The sequence below is a fragment of the Myxine glutinosa genome, chromosome 14 (genome assembly GCF_964187855.1).
Source record: "Myxine glutinosa chromosome 14, kmMyxGlut1.1, whole genome shotgun sequence".
NCBI classification, from domain to species: domain Eukaryota; kingdom Metazoa; phylum Chordata; class Myxini; order Myxiniformes; family Myxinidae; genus Myxine; species Myxine glutinosa.
This window is the reverse complement of record NC_136274.1, coordinates 23,684,191-23,701,903: the sequence shown is the minus strand read 5'-3', so window position 1 is coordinate 23,701,903 and position 17,713 is coordinate 23,684,191. Positions and strand designations below refer to the sequence as shown.

At 42.4% G+C, this 17,713-nt stretch overlaps 1 protein-coding gene across 1 annotated transcript; it reads left to right on the top strand.

Annotated features, from left to right (window-relative positions):
• Positions 1–359: 359 nt before the first annotated feature.
• On the top strand, positions 360–14,584 carry FLOT1 (flotillin 1). The gene is made up of 12 exons (XM_068135301.2): positions 360–516; positions 4,086–4,161; positions 4,411–4,501; positions 5,437–5,580; positions 6,024–6,143; positions 9,080–9,175; positions 10,407–10,559; positions 10,654–10,835; positions 10,997–11,042; positions 11,331–11,468; positions 11,621–11,785; positions 11,902–14,584. Exons 1-12 carry the CDS (start codon positions 471–473, stop codon positions 11,923–11,925), a joined length of 1,281 nt encoding a protein of 426 aa, XP_067991402.1. The 5' UTR covers positions 360–470; the 3' UTR covers positions 11,926–14,584.
• The last annotated feature ends 3,129 nt before the right edge of the window (positions 14,585–17,713 follow it).

The following is a 17,713-nucleotide window of genomic DNA, read 5'->3' as shown; positions in this document are numbered from 1 at the left end:
ACGTGTGTGCCCAGCACCACAATATAGTGAATGAGACTTATTCGTTACATACACATGATATAGTGATGAGACTTATTCGTTACATACACATGATATAGTGAATGAGACTTATTCGTTACATACACATGAGATAGTGAATGTGACTTTTGAGTGAAGATACTGGAAAATAATCAGCGGTTCAATTTTAGGCGGTGTAGGTTCGAGCCTCGAGGTGCGATCCGGAAAATCCTGAATTACTTCATTATGTTAACTTCACTATTTAAATGCAATTAATGTTTACACTAATATATCAATTACCGTTTCCAAACAAATAGCACCAATAAAACGAAAAGATGTGCTCTGCATTTTAAGTTAAAAACAAACGGTGGATGACGTCACTAGATGTGGCTCCTCAGCCGCCATTTTGCGTTTCATCATCGGGCGTTTTCCGTGAAGTGTGACAGTGTCGCCAGAGAGTGAAGACAGACAGCATGGGGTTTTACACTTGTGGTCCAAACGAGGCGATGGTCGTGTCAGGTGAGTTCAGTTTGATTTGATGTGATTTATATGCAGTGATTTTGTAAGTGATTATGTTTACATCCTGTTAGTGTTACCCCTCTATCCCCGAGGCCGATGCATCAAGGTACCTGTTTACTCTTGCTGCCGTGTCACTCGCTACCTTTTCTTTCCAGGGAGAACGTTCCAATAACCGTTGCTAATCGTTGACACTTCACTTTGATTACGAATGCCATTTGGACTCGTTTTAAAAGAATTTAAATAATGAACACACAAAGTGTAGCATGTACGAGTTGTTTGTGGCGGTGTATTCGTACCCTTGGGTATTGAAGGTACAGTTTGCCTTTAGTAGTAATAGTCGGTGCATTATCAGAAAAGGGCTTACCTTGTTACACTTACAGTACTTTTTGGCGTCATTCCACAATGGGATGCACCTGGAGGCAGGTAAATGGTCCGTGCACTTCTTTTAACGACCATAACAAATTGGCTGGACCGTTCTTCACTCTTCAGGGTGAGCCATAAGCCCCAAGAGTAATAACATATTACAGTAATAAATAATAACAAGATTAATAATAACACATTACAGTGATAACAGTAATACATAACAAGAGTAAAACTAGAACGGCATTTAGTAGGGTGCATACCTCCACCTGGTGATCAGGGCACATATGGTTTGTATCCCACTGATAGGCCGGATCTGGATTCAGACCTGAACCAAAATCTAATCGGCTTGTTCTTGTCACCTAACCAACTCATCCACCAAGTTTAGTCACAAGTCGTCCGTAACTTTAAAAAATGTGTTATTTATCACTTTTCGCCCAATCTCTCAATGGTGAAGAATCGCTTAAAAATTCAATAATTCTTGTAGACGAACACATATTCAGATCTTCACCAAAATCGAATTGTTAAGTCATTGTCACACACACAACCTGTCCACCAAGTTTCGTCCAAATGCGTCTACAACTTTTTGAGATATCGTTCTATGTATCGTTTTGGCCCTATCTCCCAATGGTGAAGAAACACTTAAAAAATTATAATAGCCGGATCTGGATCTTCACCAAAATCTAATCATTTCGTCCGTGTCATACGCTACATCTCTGCCAAATTTCGTCCGAATCCGTCCACAACTTTTTTAAATTATATCTTGTTCACAGACAGACAGACAGACAAACAAACAAGAAGATGTCATGCAGAGCACGATACTTGCAAAATCCACCCCCTTTCCCCAAAAAAGTTTGCAATTCATCCAGCAAATTGCCCATTTCTTCAAGATTAAAATTGACGATCTTGATCAAAGCTCGGGTCAATAAGATGAAAAGTGATGATTTTAGAAGTTTGACCTAGAGTTGACCTTTGACCTTTTGACCTCAAAATAGTTGGTTTTCCAATTTAGTGACTCGGTATGCAAATGCTGTTCAATTTTCAAGTCAATTGGATTTAAAATGGCGATTTTAGAAATCTGACCTCTAGATGACCTTTGACCTTCTCAATTGTGACGACCTCTACAACTTGGTGAAGTTTCATGACGGTCGGTTTAGAATTGTGACCTGTAGACGAGTTGACGGTCATAGTGACGTCACATTTGTCACTCGTCACTTTTTTTTTTTTTTTTTTTTTTTTTAATCCTTTTATCACAGTCTACTAAATTCAAGCCGAGTGCTTTATTCAAAAAGGAAGTGCTCTATATTGACCAGACTCGATGGCATAATGGTCCGAGAGTCCGCTCTGTCCGAGACGTCCGAGACGAGTGACAAACAGATAGACGGAATAACAAACGCAACCGACCAATATCTTTGAAAAAATCTTCGATTTTGCAAGTAACAAACAGACAGACAGGGGTGAAAACACAACCTCCATCCACCTCAGGTAATATTTAATTGATTTGGTGCACACATGTATAATTTTGTACATTGTACTGTACTGTAAATAATTAGGCTTCCAGTGAGGTTCCCACTGGAAGCCTATTGTTTTTGTAAGGATTATTATTCTCACACATTTTGTGGAGACTATTCCGAGAAAACCGTTATAGCTAGCTCTATGAAACCTTAACTCGTTTTAGATACCAGTGTAACTAAGTGCATCATTAATTTTGTTTTTGCAATTTTCACTTACTTTGGCTGCCATTGCCAGTAATACATAATAACAGTGATAAATAATAACAGTGATAAATAATAACAGTAACAATAACATATTACAGTAATACAACGGTTACAATACCTGCTTAGACATCGAGTGCATCCATATGACGTCCGCTGTTGTCACGGCACAAGATGATTGTTTTTCCACGTGATGTGTGAAAACTGATGCGAAATACCATGTGTTATGGTGCCAAATGTTTCCTGAATGCGTTGTTTCCGTTCATCAACAGATAGCATGCGATGTTCTGCAACCTTAGCTTTGACGTACCCCACAGAGCAGTCACAAGTGGTCAGGTCAGGACTGCAGGTGACCACACAAGCTGTCAACCTGTTTTCATGATCTGACAATTCACAAATGGCAGTTGGTTTATCTGGTTTCATGTGAAGATTGAGAAGGTTGATGGAAATGGTTGAGAAGAGTGATGGAAATGAATGTAGAAGGAAGTAGAAGACGGGGAAGACCGAGAAAGACTTGGCTAAAGATGGTGGAAGAAGAAATGCGGGCAAGGGGGTTAACAAGGAGAGATGCAGAAAATAGGGCAAAATGGAGAAGATTGTCATGGGGACCGCAAGGCTAACCCCCGCTCTAGCAGGGAAAATGGCCTTTAAAATGCATGTTGTTGTTGTTGTATGTGAAGATCTTCTTCCATTGTGCGACGTAACGATGAATACGAAACGCCCAACTCTGCAGAACGTTTCCGTAATGATTTTTTTTCCGGAGATCTGAGAACGGATGTTTTCAATTGCAAAATCACTAATTTTTGGTAGTCTGCTGCACTTGCTGTCGAGTTGTGAAATTCCATTGTGAAATTGTGGAAATTGTGAAATTTGTGAAATTGTGAAAATTGTGAAAAATTCTTCTTCCATTGTGAAAAATTGTGAAAAAAAACTTCCATTGTGAAATTCCTTTTTTGCCCAAAGATGAAAATTTGATTTTGGTGGAGCTGTATTTCCAAAACGCTCCTCGGTCTTCTTGCACCTGTTTCATCGTCTTGTTTGTGTTTCTCCTCTCGTGGGACCATACCACTGCCAGCAGCACCTCTTCCACTGTCAATGGACATGTCTGCCATCTTGGTTTAATGTATTATTTGTATTATCTGAAAAAAAAAAAATGGTATAAACAAATCTTTATAAGTCGCTAAAACAGTGTCCTTGGACTTATGACTCACCTTATAGGTCGTTAGCTTTTTGTAACGATTCCTCAAGTTTCATGTATTGTGTGGAATGACACTGAATCTTTACATCCATAGACTGGAGGTATTTCGGATCTTTTACGGACCCTGTGTTACAATACGACATGCACCCGTGTGGTGCTCCCAGAAGTCTCTACGCGTTGCCGAGGCAACTGTAGCACCTCGGGGATCACGCAACCTAGTCGGCTGTGAATATTTCTTGGCTGTGCTACAGTGACGTCACCTTGATGCTTATCTCTGTCTACCTTTTGTCTCGTAGGTTGTGGTCGTTCTCCACCCTTCACCATCACTGGTGGACGTGTGTTCGTATGGCCCATCATCCAGCAGATTCAGCGGTGAGCTGCGAGTGGTTACAAGCTGATGTTTGGATCCTGAAATCCACATGAATGGATCATTTAATGTATTATTAAATAAAATGGCATCTTCACTTGCACTATGGTAGTGTATTTAAATGCTTTTGGGTCCTCACTGATTGTTTAACTAGTACTAGTACTGCTCCTGCAGTTGCTTTTCGACGTTTGAAAGACCAGGAAAGGAAGTGCTGATGTTGTCTCAATTGCACGCCTTGTTTGTATTCCAAACAGAATCTCCTTGAATACAATGACTCTGAACGTAAAGAGTGATACGGTGTACACGCGACATGGCGTGCCCATCTCGGTCACTGGGATCGCCCAGGTACTGAACCGCTCCTCCCCTATCATCCACAATCCTTTTGTAAACCACCATCGTCCATCAAACGTTCTCTCGATTACATGCTTGACCCTGACTGATCCGCGTTTCTACCTTGGGTCACCAGGTGTTGTAGGGGATTTTGTTTCCACCCTTCTAGTGTTGTATCCTTGTCGATAATCAGGTGAATCACAAATGTTGATTTTTCAGAAAGACACTTGGTAAATGGGGAAGCCTATCTGCTCTCTATTAGTATGTTGTTCTACCTGGAAACTATTTACCATGGAAACGAGTGTTACTGGTGAGGTTGTGTCTTTGGTTTAGGCTTCGATGTTTTCAGTGAGTGAACTCAGAGTTAGCTTTTCCAAGTTGGAGCAATGTCCAAGGTTGGATCCTAGTGCAAACTTGCTAGACGGAGGTGAGTGGAAAGTATCTGTCGATGAGACTTAATTTGTGGATGGCCTGATTGGATAATGTAAATTTTAAAAGGTAATTTAAGCCAAATACTCACGGCAAAGTTAGCAATTCCATATTATAGTGTTTTTATATACCGGCACAACATGGAGCACCCCACGTGTTCTACAAGCCTGCCTGAATTGAGGGTTTGTGAAAGCTCTCACACGTTGACAGGAAGTTACCAACATAGCTGAATGTGAATCTGCCATGTTCGATGTCTTCACCTCGTCATATAAAACCCAACACTGGCATAATATTCATATTCTGTGTTTACGAGTCACATCCCACTTGGTGTTCCTTCTGTGGATACTGTATTCGTCGGATTGTTTACAAATGTCGGACTTGGTTGGACTGTACGAATGCTTGTTATCAATGTTGCATTAAAATGCCGCAGACTTGTTGAGCTCATCACTTCGCTCCGAGTCCCCGATGAGAAATGGACTTCAGATTGAACTCCTCTGACCCGTTTGTCTTTTCCTGGTCAGGTGAAGATCCAAGGTCAAAACAAGGAGATGCTGGCCGCAGCCTGCCAAATGTTCCTCGGGAGAGAGGACCATGAGGTCGCGCAGATTGCCTTGGAGACGCTCGAGGGCCACCAGCGTGCGATTATGGGCAACATGACTGTCGAGGCGAGTAGTTGGGGTCTACTCAATTCTTGTCTCGTTCTACCCAGCTACTCCAGCTCCATGATCTTAACCTTTCACCCACACCTTCCCTCTCCCTTCCCTTTTCACTTGGTGTTTCACTTTTTTTTTCTTTTTTTTTAATGATTTGGTCTCTTGTAGTCGCTGCAGAATGGAGTCGCTTGCCAAGATTTTAATCGAGCAGTTTTGCTTTGCTAATGATGATTGATGATGAGTTAGAAATGTTACTGTCCAAGATTGGTGTTCATTTTGAAACCTTTGCAAATTCGCATGACTGTTGCACACCAGCCCTTTTGAATAGTGGTTCCTGGTAACACCCTGTAGAGATATCTTATCTACTATTGTGTGTGGGTGTGCAAACATTGCGAGTTGGTCATTTTGGAGGTAATGGACCATATCGCTTGAGTCTCGTCTGTTTGGATCTGCAGGAGATCTACAAAGATCGTAAGAAGTTCTCACAAGAGGTCTTTCGCGTTGCCTCCTCCGACCTTGTGAATATGGGAATCGGTGTTGTCAGCTACACGCTCAAGGATGTCCGGGACGATTTGGTAAAGGAAATACGTGTGGATCTTCTTCTTCCTTCATTATTATATGTGTGACTATCTCTACCAACCCCCTCCTCTACTCAATCCTCTCGTTCATATTGTCTGATGGCTTTTATTCATGGTCCTTTTTCCTGTATCTGTGTTCCGATCAGGAAGGATGTACACGTATATTGATCGTTCCAAATTAGTCATTTTTCTGTGTTTGACATGATTCGGATTTTTGAATTGCATAAAACGTTAATTTTGTTATTTCACAAAGAGTTGTTATAATCTGAGTATAAAAAGTTGTGATCATATGAAGATGATGTGCATGTTCAATGAATGTGCCAGGATATATGTCGTGCTTTGTGCTTGTTATTCTACTACGGGACCCGGAATACGAGCTTTCCTCCTGGCAGGCAGAGATGACTTGTTGTGACGTGTGTCGTTGGCATATGGGCAGGAGGTGGGAGGGAGGAGGGATACATTGCATTATGGGTTCCTGGAATTGATTATTGTCTCAAATAACAAATGAAATTCATCATCCTTTTATCACAGTCTACTAACTTCAAGCCGAGTGCTTTATTCAAAAAGGAAGTGCTCTATATTGACCAGACTCGATGGCATAATGGTCCGAGAGTCCGCTCTGAGTCTTGGAGATCGGAGGTGCAAAACCCTGGCCGTGTCATGATGAAGACAAGATGTGGATGTGACTTTTTCAGCCTTCGCTTAAGATTCCAGTTAGAGATGTGGATTGTTTCTGGTCTGACAACGCCGTTCAGCTTCCTCATCATAACGATTTCCCTCCACAAATCACTGGTCAATCACTCTGGTGAAGTTCTCATAGCTTTTCTGGATGCTCCTCGCATCAAACTTGATGTAGGCATAGGTGTAGGATTTGTACCAGGTGCTGTGGTACATGGCCTCCCACACAACCAGGTGCTGCCCTTCGATGATATGTAAAACAACATGGTCGTTCTTCACTTGGGCAGCAGTAACGATAGAGGTTGCAGCATCAAATGATGTACGCTTGACGAGTTTCTCGTGCTTCCGCCGAGTCAACCCTGCAGTATGTTTTTACTTCCTGCAGATGATGCAGATGCATTCAAATAGATGGCTGTTAATCCCATCAGCACCAGTGATATTGTCTGTCTTTAGGATGGAAGAACACTCATCGGCGTTTGACTCAGATGGTCTCTGAAGCTGTGGTCGATTTCCATTTCTCTGTTCGCTTCTCAGCAGCCTCCAACCGAGTTTTGTCAGTGAATCGACAGTGACACGCATGGTGGTACACGTAATGTGCCAGAAAACTCAATTTAGTTCTGAACTGTGACAAAAGTTGATTTGCCACAGGTTCCCCTGTACCTTCAGCACTGCCCACTTCGGCATGCAGTCCTTCACTTTAGCAGCTGACTCCTCACTGAACTGGAGGATGTGCTCTTCTTCGGCTGGACATATATGGATACAGCAAATCGATGCCATCACTGGGACTTCTGAGACGATCAAAAAGATTTTTTTTAAAACACAGAAACTTATTTGAAGCATGAATCTGTTGTGGTCAAAATAAGAAGTTTTGGCAGCATTCTTTCTTCATAATCGGCAAAAATTGGTACAAGCCCAGCTGTGCCAGCTGCCATATTGATTTCCCATGATTCCTCAGTCTTCTGGGCAACGTTGTAAATACTGCGAATGGCGTACTGTGATTGGTCGAGACAGTAGATGCGTCAGCATCGCTTGTCTGTTAACTGGTACAGCAGCAGTCGAAAACTGACTTTTAAATGCTTATTATTCTCAAACGCGACACGTTAGGGTCTGGAACATTGGTGATTTATAATGTCGAATGGATACAGAATCGATTGATGCAAAGAGATCTTCATTGGAAAAAAAATGAGGAGTGAGATGACCGCTTTTGAGCTTCGTGACGGAGACTTATCAGTATTTTAAAAGGATAAAGCATGGACTAACAACCATATGCTGGCAAATGTAGAGCAGGTTTGATGGGCCTCATGGTCTCCTGTGTTGAGGTTCCTTGTAAGGGAACTCGTATTTAATTTTGAAATTTCATCATTTTGTTCATATTTGAGGCGCAATGAGGAAACTACGAGCACTTCGGACATGATCTGCACCATAGGGTTCTTGCTTACGCAGAGTGCTTATGGGAACTTAAAATGCTCTGGGGTCGCTCGGATTGTGTGTGATGTCATCCTTGTCCAACACATTCGACCGTGTTCAGGACTTTTCGGGTTCACAAAGCATTTCCTCTCCAAGAGTAGGCCCAAGGTGTGCATGCGTCTTTGCAAGGTTAGACCCACGTTTGGTATTGAGATAACCCATCAGCTCAAGACAAATTCAATCGCCCGTTGCCACAGCATTCGGATGAGCCAATGAATTTACGGCTGATCAGGCGTCAGTTGTGAAGCTCCCAGTTGATTTTTGTTGTGGAACAGGTGTGATGCACATTTGTCTACCTGAGATGCACTCTTCCTAACATGTTTTGAACCTTTGTGGTCAGTTCTGGAGATGCAAATGCTGCTTTCAGTCATCTCTTTTCTCATGTCTGAGTAAGCCAACCACAATATTTTTTTTAAAATATAAATGGGCATGTGTTTCGTGTGATTATGGTACATGTATCATTGTGCAAGTCGTTTTTCCGATGCAATAATTCGTTCCGAAGGTTGCATCATGTGCATTGTCCCTGGCGATGAACCGCAAACTTGTAACAATTAAATTTACTTGACAGTGGGTTACCCTAACCTCAATCATGATTGGTCCTCTTTACACAATTGGTCGGTAAACCAGACTGTTAGCCCATATGCTTATTTTTAGTTTGGCTTGTTTATTCGCTTGTTCTAATTTGTGAAATTGTCACGTGTTTATGCCCTACAGGGTTGGGGGTGACATTGGGATGCAGCGGTTAATACCGAATGTTTCTGATGTGCGACTCGGCTTCCTACCCCCAGGATTACCTGCGCTCTCTGGGTAAGGCACGTACGGCTCAAGTACAAAAGGACGCGCGCATTGGAGAGGCTGAAGCTGGTCGTGATGCTGGGATCAGGGTACGTGACACTGGAGGAATTTCCAGCATGCTTTGCAATCCAGGGTCGAGTATAAACGTCGCTGGGTCCGCAGTCCTGTCCATTGTTCAGTTCAAAGTGTCTCCTTTATTTTTCATCAAATTTGTCATGGTGGTACTTTGGTCCAGCACACCCAAGCACTTTTTTCATTTTTTCCATTTACGCTGTTCCGATTTTAAGGGGACCAAGGTGAAACACTAGACATCAGACGTGTTATCCTTCCCGAGTGTCTATGTCGATTGAGATGAGATTTGGTACAAAGGTGCTTTTAAACATCACCAATTATGGTGTTGAGAAACATATCGGATTCAAGCCGTTTTGGATTTTACTGGGACCAAAGGTCATCATCTGTCACAAAATCAAAGTTTCTGCTTTACCTAACCTCTGTATTTGAACCAATATAGAACACAATTAGGACGGCACTTGGCAGAGCGTGTCCCTCCACCAGGCTCAACAGTTTGCATTTTGTATCCCACTGATTGGCCGGATTTGCATTCAGACCTCAACCAAAATCTAATCGGCCTGTTCTTGTCACCGACCCAATTCATCCACCAAATTTTTGTCATAAGCCGTCCATACCTTTTTGAGATATCGTGTTGTATATAGTTTTTGTCCCCATCTTTCAATGGTGAAGATTAATTTAAAAATTCTCGTATCCGAATCTGGATCTTCACCAAAGTTGAATCAATCCGTCCTTGTCACAAGCTCGACCTGTTCACCAAATTTCGTCCGAACCAGTCCAACTTTTTGAGATATCCTGCTCACAGACAAACAGACAGGTGTGAAAACATAACCTCCATTCACCTTTGGTGGTGGAGGTAATTAACAAAATTGATACCTTACCACAATCCCACAGTTGCTACAAGAATAAATGCAGGCAGGTATTGGTCCGGTTTCTTCTTTTCAATAACATGGGGTTCAAAGGTCAAAAATTGTCACCAAATTAACTGTTTTGGCCTCCCGGGCGTTTATATTGTATCGACTCGGACAATATTTGACGCACAAACACCTTGCCACAGTCCTATCTTATAAAGCAGGTAAAATTGGTTTGTTTTAATTTTGAGGTCCAAGTGTATGGAAGAGGATGAGTGGTGGGGTTGGGGTTTGGACACTTCTTTCATTTGCTTGCAAATTTCTATGATTATAGTTTTATTTTGCCATCACCCATTTGTTTTATTTATTTATTTAATGGCGTATTGGCTCTGCCTTGCAGGAAGCGATAGCCAAGCAGGAGAAGGTGGCTGCGCAGTTCCACAATGAGATTGAAGTCGCAAAGGCCGAGCGGGATTTCCATCTGAAGAGTGCAGTCTATGACATGGAAGTAAACACCAAGAAGGCGCAGGCTGACCTGGCTTACCAGCTGCAGGTACGTGTGTGAGCGGCTGTCTTGAAGGTAAACGTTAGCCACCTGTATTGACTATTCCTGATCCCATCCCTCTGCCGACTGTTCTCGCTTATAGGTGGCAAAGACAAAACAGCGTATCGAGGAAGAGCGCATGGAGGTGGCTGTGGTAGAGAGGCGACAACAGATCTCCGTGCAAGAACAGGAGACCACCCGTATGGAGCGAGAGATCGAGGCGACAATACGCAAACCGGCCGAGGCGGAACGCTTTCGCCTCGAGAAGATTGCTGAAGCCGAGAGGTTTGCTTGTTGTGCTGTTGTCAGCGTTGAAGGACTTTCGATGACTTCCTAAACAGTGTGGTTTTGGTTTGTGCTTCTGGGTTTTAACATTTTCATCTAATCGGAGGCAAAGCATTTCCTCATTTTGATCTTTTTATTTTGTTCTGCTTTGCTTTGCAAAGGGCTCGTCTGATTATGGAGGCTGAGGCTGAGAGCGAAGCCATCAAGGTAACTAAAGTCTGTTTTATGTTTTAATTGGAATCGACTCTTCCGTATGGCATTCGGTTTTGCATCAATGTTTGACACGCCGTGCTTTTTTTTTTTCTTCCTCCTCATGCTGCTACCCGCCATGCCCACCATGCTCCCTCACACCTGTAGTTGATGTGCACCTGCGCTCGCGTGTCTTTGTGAAATGTATTCCTGGGCATCATGCACTCGCACCTTTTCTCGGCCACGATGTTTTTCATTTCCGGTGTGTAATCACGTCTGCCCCGTAATCTCGTTGTGATGAAACAGCTTAGGGGTGATGCGCAAGCGTACGCAGCGGCCGCCTGTGCTGCTGCAGAGGCTGAACAGATGACCATGAAGGCTCAGGCTTTCAAGGAGTACAAACAGGCTGCAATGGTGGATCTGCTTCTGCAGGCACTGCCCAAGGTCCACATTGCTGTTTCTCGGGGGTTTCGATTACTTCTTTCTCCTTGGTTGTTTTTTTTTACGGGAATGCTTATGTTTGCCCACCTCTTTACCGACCCTCTCTCCCCGACACTTTACTTTTTCTTGCATCCATTTTATCCCTTCCTCACCAGATAGCGGAGGCGGCAAGCCTTCCCCTAACCAAGACAAAGAAGGTGACCATGATATCGAGCGGTGGAGGTGAGATTGGGGTCTCACGTCTGGCTGGGGAGGTTCTGGACATCGTGGAGAGAGTTCCTGCTGCCGTGAGCAAACTCACCGGCGTGAATATCGGCCAGGTGTGGTGCGATTCGCGGGCGGCGCACAATATTGTGTGACGTTACGATCGAATACAAAGTAAAGTTGATGGTTTGCACTTTCCGCAAATCTGCATTTTTGTTCTCTCCCCTTGTAGGCGCAGTACATGAGCAGTGGGTGAGGAGGTTACCTGTTCGCTGGTGTTTTCTGGTGCACCTTAAACCACCGAGCAGTGTGCACTTTTTTTGTCCTCATGATTACATGTACCAGTTATGACCTCTGTTAACCCAAACCTGCAGTGCAAAATTATTTCCAAAACCAACAGCCGATTTTTCCCTCTTTACCTCATCGATGCACATTACTCCCGAGCTGTTCTTGTAATGACGCCACACTGCTACAGTGGTGAGTTGAGTGTTTTTATAGGGTCATTGAGGAGTGAGTAGGAGAGAAGTTGAAGGATTTCCTGTAACACTAGCGGTGAAGCTCTGCTTCATCGTGTGTCATGCTAAATTAACCACGTGCTGTTGCTTCCTGTCCGTGCTCTCGTTGGTTCCGATGGGTTACCTCTGGCTTGGACGCTTGTAGGCCTGTGCGGTCACTTGATGGAGCTTATCTATGCATGGTTCTTTATATTGCATGAATGCTTTTGGTCACCTTTTGGTGCTATTTGCCTAAACAATGATTTAATTTATACCTCGTCTGTACAAGCACATCATGTGACGGACGTAATAAAAGGCCCTTGAATAGGTCATCGTACATCTCGTGCCATTAACACGAGCTCGTGAAGTTTGTTTGGCACCGTTTTGTTCAATGTGAGGCAAATATGTTTCAACAATTTAAGGACAAGTTTACCTTTTTGTGGTTAACGTTGGATTTTACTTTTATTTTACCTTTCCCCGATACGTATTTTAACCACGAATAACAGCTTTAATCCCTTTAAGTGGTGTTTAACCTTTTTTTTGTGTTTTTTTAATTTAACCGGCCTTTCGCGCCGGGTCCGACATGATGGTGTGGAGATTGCGCACTTACCTTTGAGCCGTCTTGTCTGGGCTCGATTACCAATCTCATTTTAAACCCTCGGATTGTTACTTTGCAGGGGGTTGCATCGCAAAGTATGCCGTTCCTCGGACGGAGGTCAAGCCAGGTGTCCTGTCTGCTAGTATTGGTTGAAGGATTTTTATTGATCCCATGGTGTCTTTCGACAAGAGTGAGTGTGTTATCGCCGGGATCCTGAGCGAGTTGCTATAATCTGTGCTCAAATTTTATCCAGTCAATCTGGCCAGCCGGTTCGTGAAAGACTCAGGCCAAACTTTAGTCTTTATCATTCCGTATGGCGTTTTCTTATCTGTACATTCCAACCATCTCGACTTGTGACCTCCACACACCTTCCCATTGAAATTATTGCTGCATTAGCTCACAGTTGAATAGGCCAAAGTGCCCTAAGGGTCATATTTTGGTTTAATCAAAGGTTCCCAACCGGTACATTTGGGATTTTCTGGTGATACATGATAGACAAAATAATTTTGGATATCTACCTCTGCCACCGAAGGTGTACAGCGGTTATTTTCACCCATTTTTGTCTGAGAGCAGGACATCTCAAAAAGTTATAGATGGATTCGGACGAAACTTGGTGGACAGGTTAGGTGACAAGTACGAATCAAGTCACTGTGACATCAACTATCATGTGAATGACATCAAGTGAATCAAGTGACAAGGTGTGACAAGGACGAATCGATTAGATTTTGGTTAATATCCTGATCCAGCCTATCGGTGGGATATAAAAACGTAAGCTGTTCAGCCTGATGGAGGTACATGCTCTACAAAATAACATTATAGTTTCATATATTATTTTATAGATTTGTGATTCTGAGATTTATGAACTGATGTTACTGACAGAACAATTTAGAATATTTGCATCTTCTACATACTACAGCCCTTGCTGATGATGAAAATAGATTACAGAGCTGTAATTGCTGTATATTGGCCTGGCGATATTTGACCAAAACAAACGGGTCGAGTTTAACGACGAATCCCCATTTATGACCGATATCGAATGGGCAGAACATGTTACTGACCGATACTTTTTCTGGTTCATTGGGGTCGCCTTAGCCATTCCTCTGCTACACGAAGATTGGACGTGGGGATTTGGGAATGCTCTAGTCTGACTGACGCCATCGGTGAACGATTGGAAGACCCGATGGAGCCACCTGGTCCTCTCCAGGAGTCTCTCGTTTATCTACAGAATTATTCTACAGCCTGGGATATCTTTGAAGAGAAAAGTCCATCAGACTTCCGGTGTGATTTGCTGAATCCATACCTTGTGGTTGCCTGATTGGCTGTTTGTGCCCTGATTACGTTCCCATCGACATGGTTGTGAGACCGGATTCTGACCTCTCTTCGTGATGTAAACTAAGGATGTTGTTGTTGTTGTTGTTGTTGTGTGTAGTAAAAACTACTTTTAGCTTGTTTTGTTTTTTTTGTTAGTGAAATTGTTTGAGAATACTACATAATGAATACTATAATTATGCTGGTTATATTAAGATTTTATTATTTAATCATTCATCATGCTCTGAGATTCTGCTTTTATCAACTTTTTTATTTTCATTTCTTGATCTTGGTGGTACATGGTCAATGCCAATGATCTAAAATGGTGCATGTGTTAACGAAGGTTGAAAACCCCGAGTTTAACCGATGATGGACATCCTGGTATGTGACGTGGAGAGGTAACCGTATAATGGTGGAATTTTATCGGATCGCATCTTCGTGTGTAAAAATGCTTCGCTTTTCAGCCAAGATGTTCAGCCTATATTAAACAATAAACGAATGCAACGACGACGTTGGACCTGTGCTGTGTGTGTACTGTCTGATCTCGCACACGATTTGATTTTTCACTTCTGGCAAGTTATTCCTCCGAAGGCATCTGCTTCAAATTCCATTGTAATTCCGGTACAACCTCCCATGCACAATACCTGTTTTCACAACGTAGATCAATTGTCTTTATTTAACCACCTCACATCCGGTCTTGTCCTGCTCCTCTACCAGCATCTCCACATACCTTTTGCCCGGTACCTCATGTCAAATGCCTTCTGTAAGTCTTAATTATACAGTACGAGCCGAATGCACCCGAATGCACCCGGCGTTCTTTTGGAATGAATTTACTACTATAATTCAGTTTTTACTCGCGGCCGCAGAAGATTGACGACGATAATTCAGCTCGGTTTTTAATTGCGAAATGGGCCCAGCCCGGCCGAGGCGACCTCGACCGGCCTCGCCACCTAGCCTATAACCTTCCCGGGGTCCGTCCCGACATTTTTTGTTTCAGAGGTTTCCTCCTATCTTTCACCGTTCAGGAGATTAGCAGGTGCAGACAAACAAACAAACAAACAAAAAGTTTCTTTCATATATCTAGAAGATAGATAGAAGAATTTTTCCACTGCACATCTTGAGCGTCTCTGAGATTTACACACAATCACGAAACAAGACGTCTGTGATGTAAACCCTTGCAGGACCGTCTTTAATTAATTTTGATTTATTTAAATGGTCCTTCATTTGATATCTCATCAGTGTCTCAAATACATTCCCCACAATAAAGGTTAAAACGAACATGTCTATTTCAGGCCTACACCTGTGTGAACATGAAATTCTTCTATTATGTTGAATAATCCTTAAGTCCTCTTCCATCTCTATTCCCTTTTGGTTTGCCTCCTAAGTTTTTTAGCTAAACTCTGTTTACTTCTAAATTTACAAGCAGAAGAAACTTTTTAAAATGGAACATGGCAGGATGGAATTCCAAAAAAACAACCATAAAAGGTAGGAATGACACCACAATCCTTTTTACGGATTGCCATCTTTTGACATTTTTCCCTCTCGATCCCACAACAAATAAAATACATATTCACACGAACCCACACTACAAATCCACAACTACCTCGAACATCTTCATACAATTATTACTACGAGTGAGGTACCCGTGCTACACACGGGTGGGAGGCCAGGAACAAACAGACAATGCAGAAACGGTGAATGCTAAAGCATGAAACCAATAAATTCCACATTCCTGTAGCACCTTCAGTCGCACGTAAGACATGGACAGCAAGTTCGTGAAGGACTTCCATGAAAAACGTACCCGTTGGTAAACAAATGGGTACGTTTGTTCCATACCCAGTCAATGGAGAATCTGCATATGGCGATCCGCGAATTCACGTTTAGAAAGTAGAAACCATCACGGCATTCCGTCATTCACTTGAACTCAATATCTTTTTTCATTCCAAACAGCATAACTCCAATCACAAATTAAATAACATTAATATAAAAAATAAACTTTTAACAACATTTGTGACATAAACAAATATTTAAATCCTGATGTGAAGTTCCGTACGGTTGGGTGAACACAATTACGAATTCAAAATCGTGATTGTATTCACTTAATTCCAATCATCAATTGATACTTGAACAACACGATTAACGTTTAACGATTTAACATTAGATTGAATAAAACCACCGTTTAGAGGCCATTTTTCCCCGCAAAGCGGGGGTTGGCCTTTTCGGGGACCGTGGTTGTTGTTGTTTTTTGGTCCCCTTTTTTAAGCAATGTTTTACGGCCGGATGCCCTTCCTGCCGCCAACCCTGTTTGTCGCCTTTTACGACAAGCAGGGAATTACCAGTGAACTGGTACTCAATTAGCCGACCTCGGAAGGATGACAGGCTGAGTCAACCCCCCTGGCGTTAATTCAGCGATCGACTGGGATTCGAACCAAGGATCCACTTTGAATGATGGTTGTATTTGGATATTATCAAACCCGCGCATTGCCGGCATCTATCCACTTCCGCATTCGTGGCAGGTTCATAATTCTCATCAAAATTTAAACAGTATTTGTAGAATTTTAATAAAAGCCACATCACTGTTCATATCGGTAAATATTATTCCATCGTGTTTGGAAAAACTGGAAAATTGGAAAACTTGGAAAAATTGGAAAAACAATGTCGCCTATTTTACTCCAAGGGGTACCAGAAATACCCACCCAAAATATCGTTGCGATCGGTTGAGCCGTTTTTGCGGTACCTTCGAATGGACAGACGGACATTTGGTGAATTATAGTAAGATTGCCACACGGTCACATTTGATAAAATTGACAAAATATATCGTGTTGTTAATCTGTAAAAGGATTGTGGTTAAATAGTTCTGTTTATTCTTGGTGGTTTTGTTTTCACCCTTTTGTGTCTGTCCATGACCAGGATATGTCAAAAAGTTATTCATGGATTTGGATGAAATTTGGTGGACAGGTTGGGTGTGTGATAAAACAACTCGAATACATTTTGGTTCAGGTTCACATGCAGAGGCCTTGCAATCCATGATGCCTACAATCCACGGCAGACACTTTACGACAGGAAGTGAGCTGCGCATGTCTAAATGGTGTTCGATAGCTTGTGGCATATTGTAGTTGTATTGTTTTTATTTAATCGAATTTCTTTTTTATGTTTCCAGAGGCATTATTATGTTTTCAGGTCGTCCGTCAGTCCGTCCGGCTGTGATAGGTTTTCGTTACCACGATAACTTGAGAACGGCTGAAGGGATCTTTGTAAAACTTGGTGCAGGTATGTATATTGAGTAAAGATGAATTGATTAGATTTTGGGGTCAGAGGTCATGTTTGTTAAAAATCCGGTTACCGTGATAACTTGTGAACCAGTGATGGGATTCTGACCAAAATTGGTACACATGTATTATGATGCAAAGATGAACTGATTAGATTTTGGGGTCAAGAGGTCAAAGGTCAATGTCTGTAATAGGTCTATAACTTAAGAACAGCTGAAGGGGTTTAAATCAATCTTGGTACAGGTATGTATAATGATGTATTAATGTGGGTGGAGGCATAATCGGTCGACATCGTGACTTTGAACAGTGTCGTTCTCGTTTGTTTTTGTTATGGTACGGGTACAATACCCAAGAGACAATGTCACTTGCTCCCAT

What these genes read in the sequence shown, in the direction of transcription:
- FLOT1 (XM_068135301.2), top strand. Translation starts at nt 471, where the DNA reads ATGGGGTTTTACACTTGTGGTCCAAACGAGGCGATGGTCGTGTCAG. An exon ending in TGGGCAACATGACTGTCGAG is followed by an intron (nt 5,581 to 6,023) that starts GCGAGTAGTTGG and finishes TTGGATCTGCAG; the next exon opens with GAGATCTACAAAGATCGTAA. An exon ending in CTGAGAGCGAAGCCATCAAG is followed by an intron (nt 11,043 to 11,330) that starts GTAACTAAAGTC and finishes GTGATGAAACAG; the next exon opens with CTTAGGGGTGATGCGCAAGC.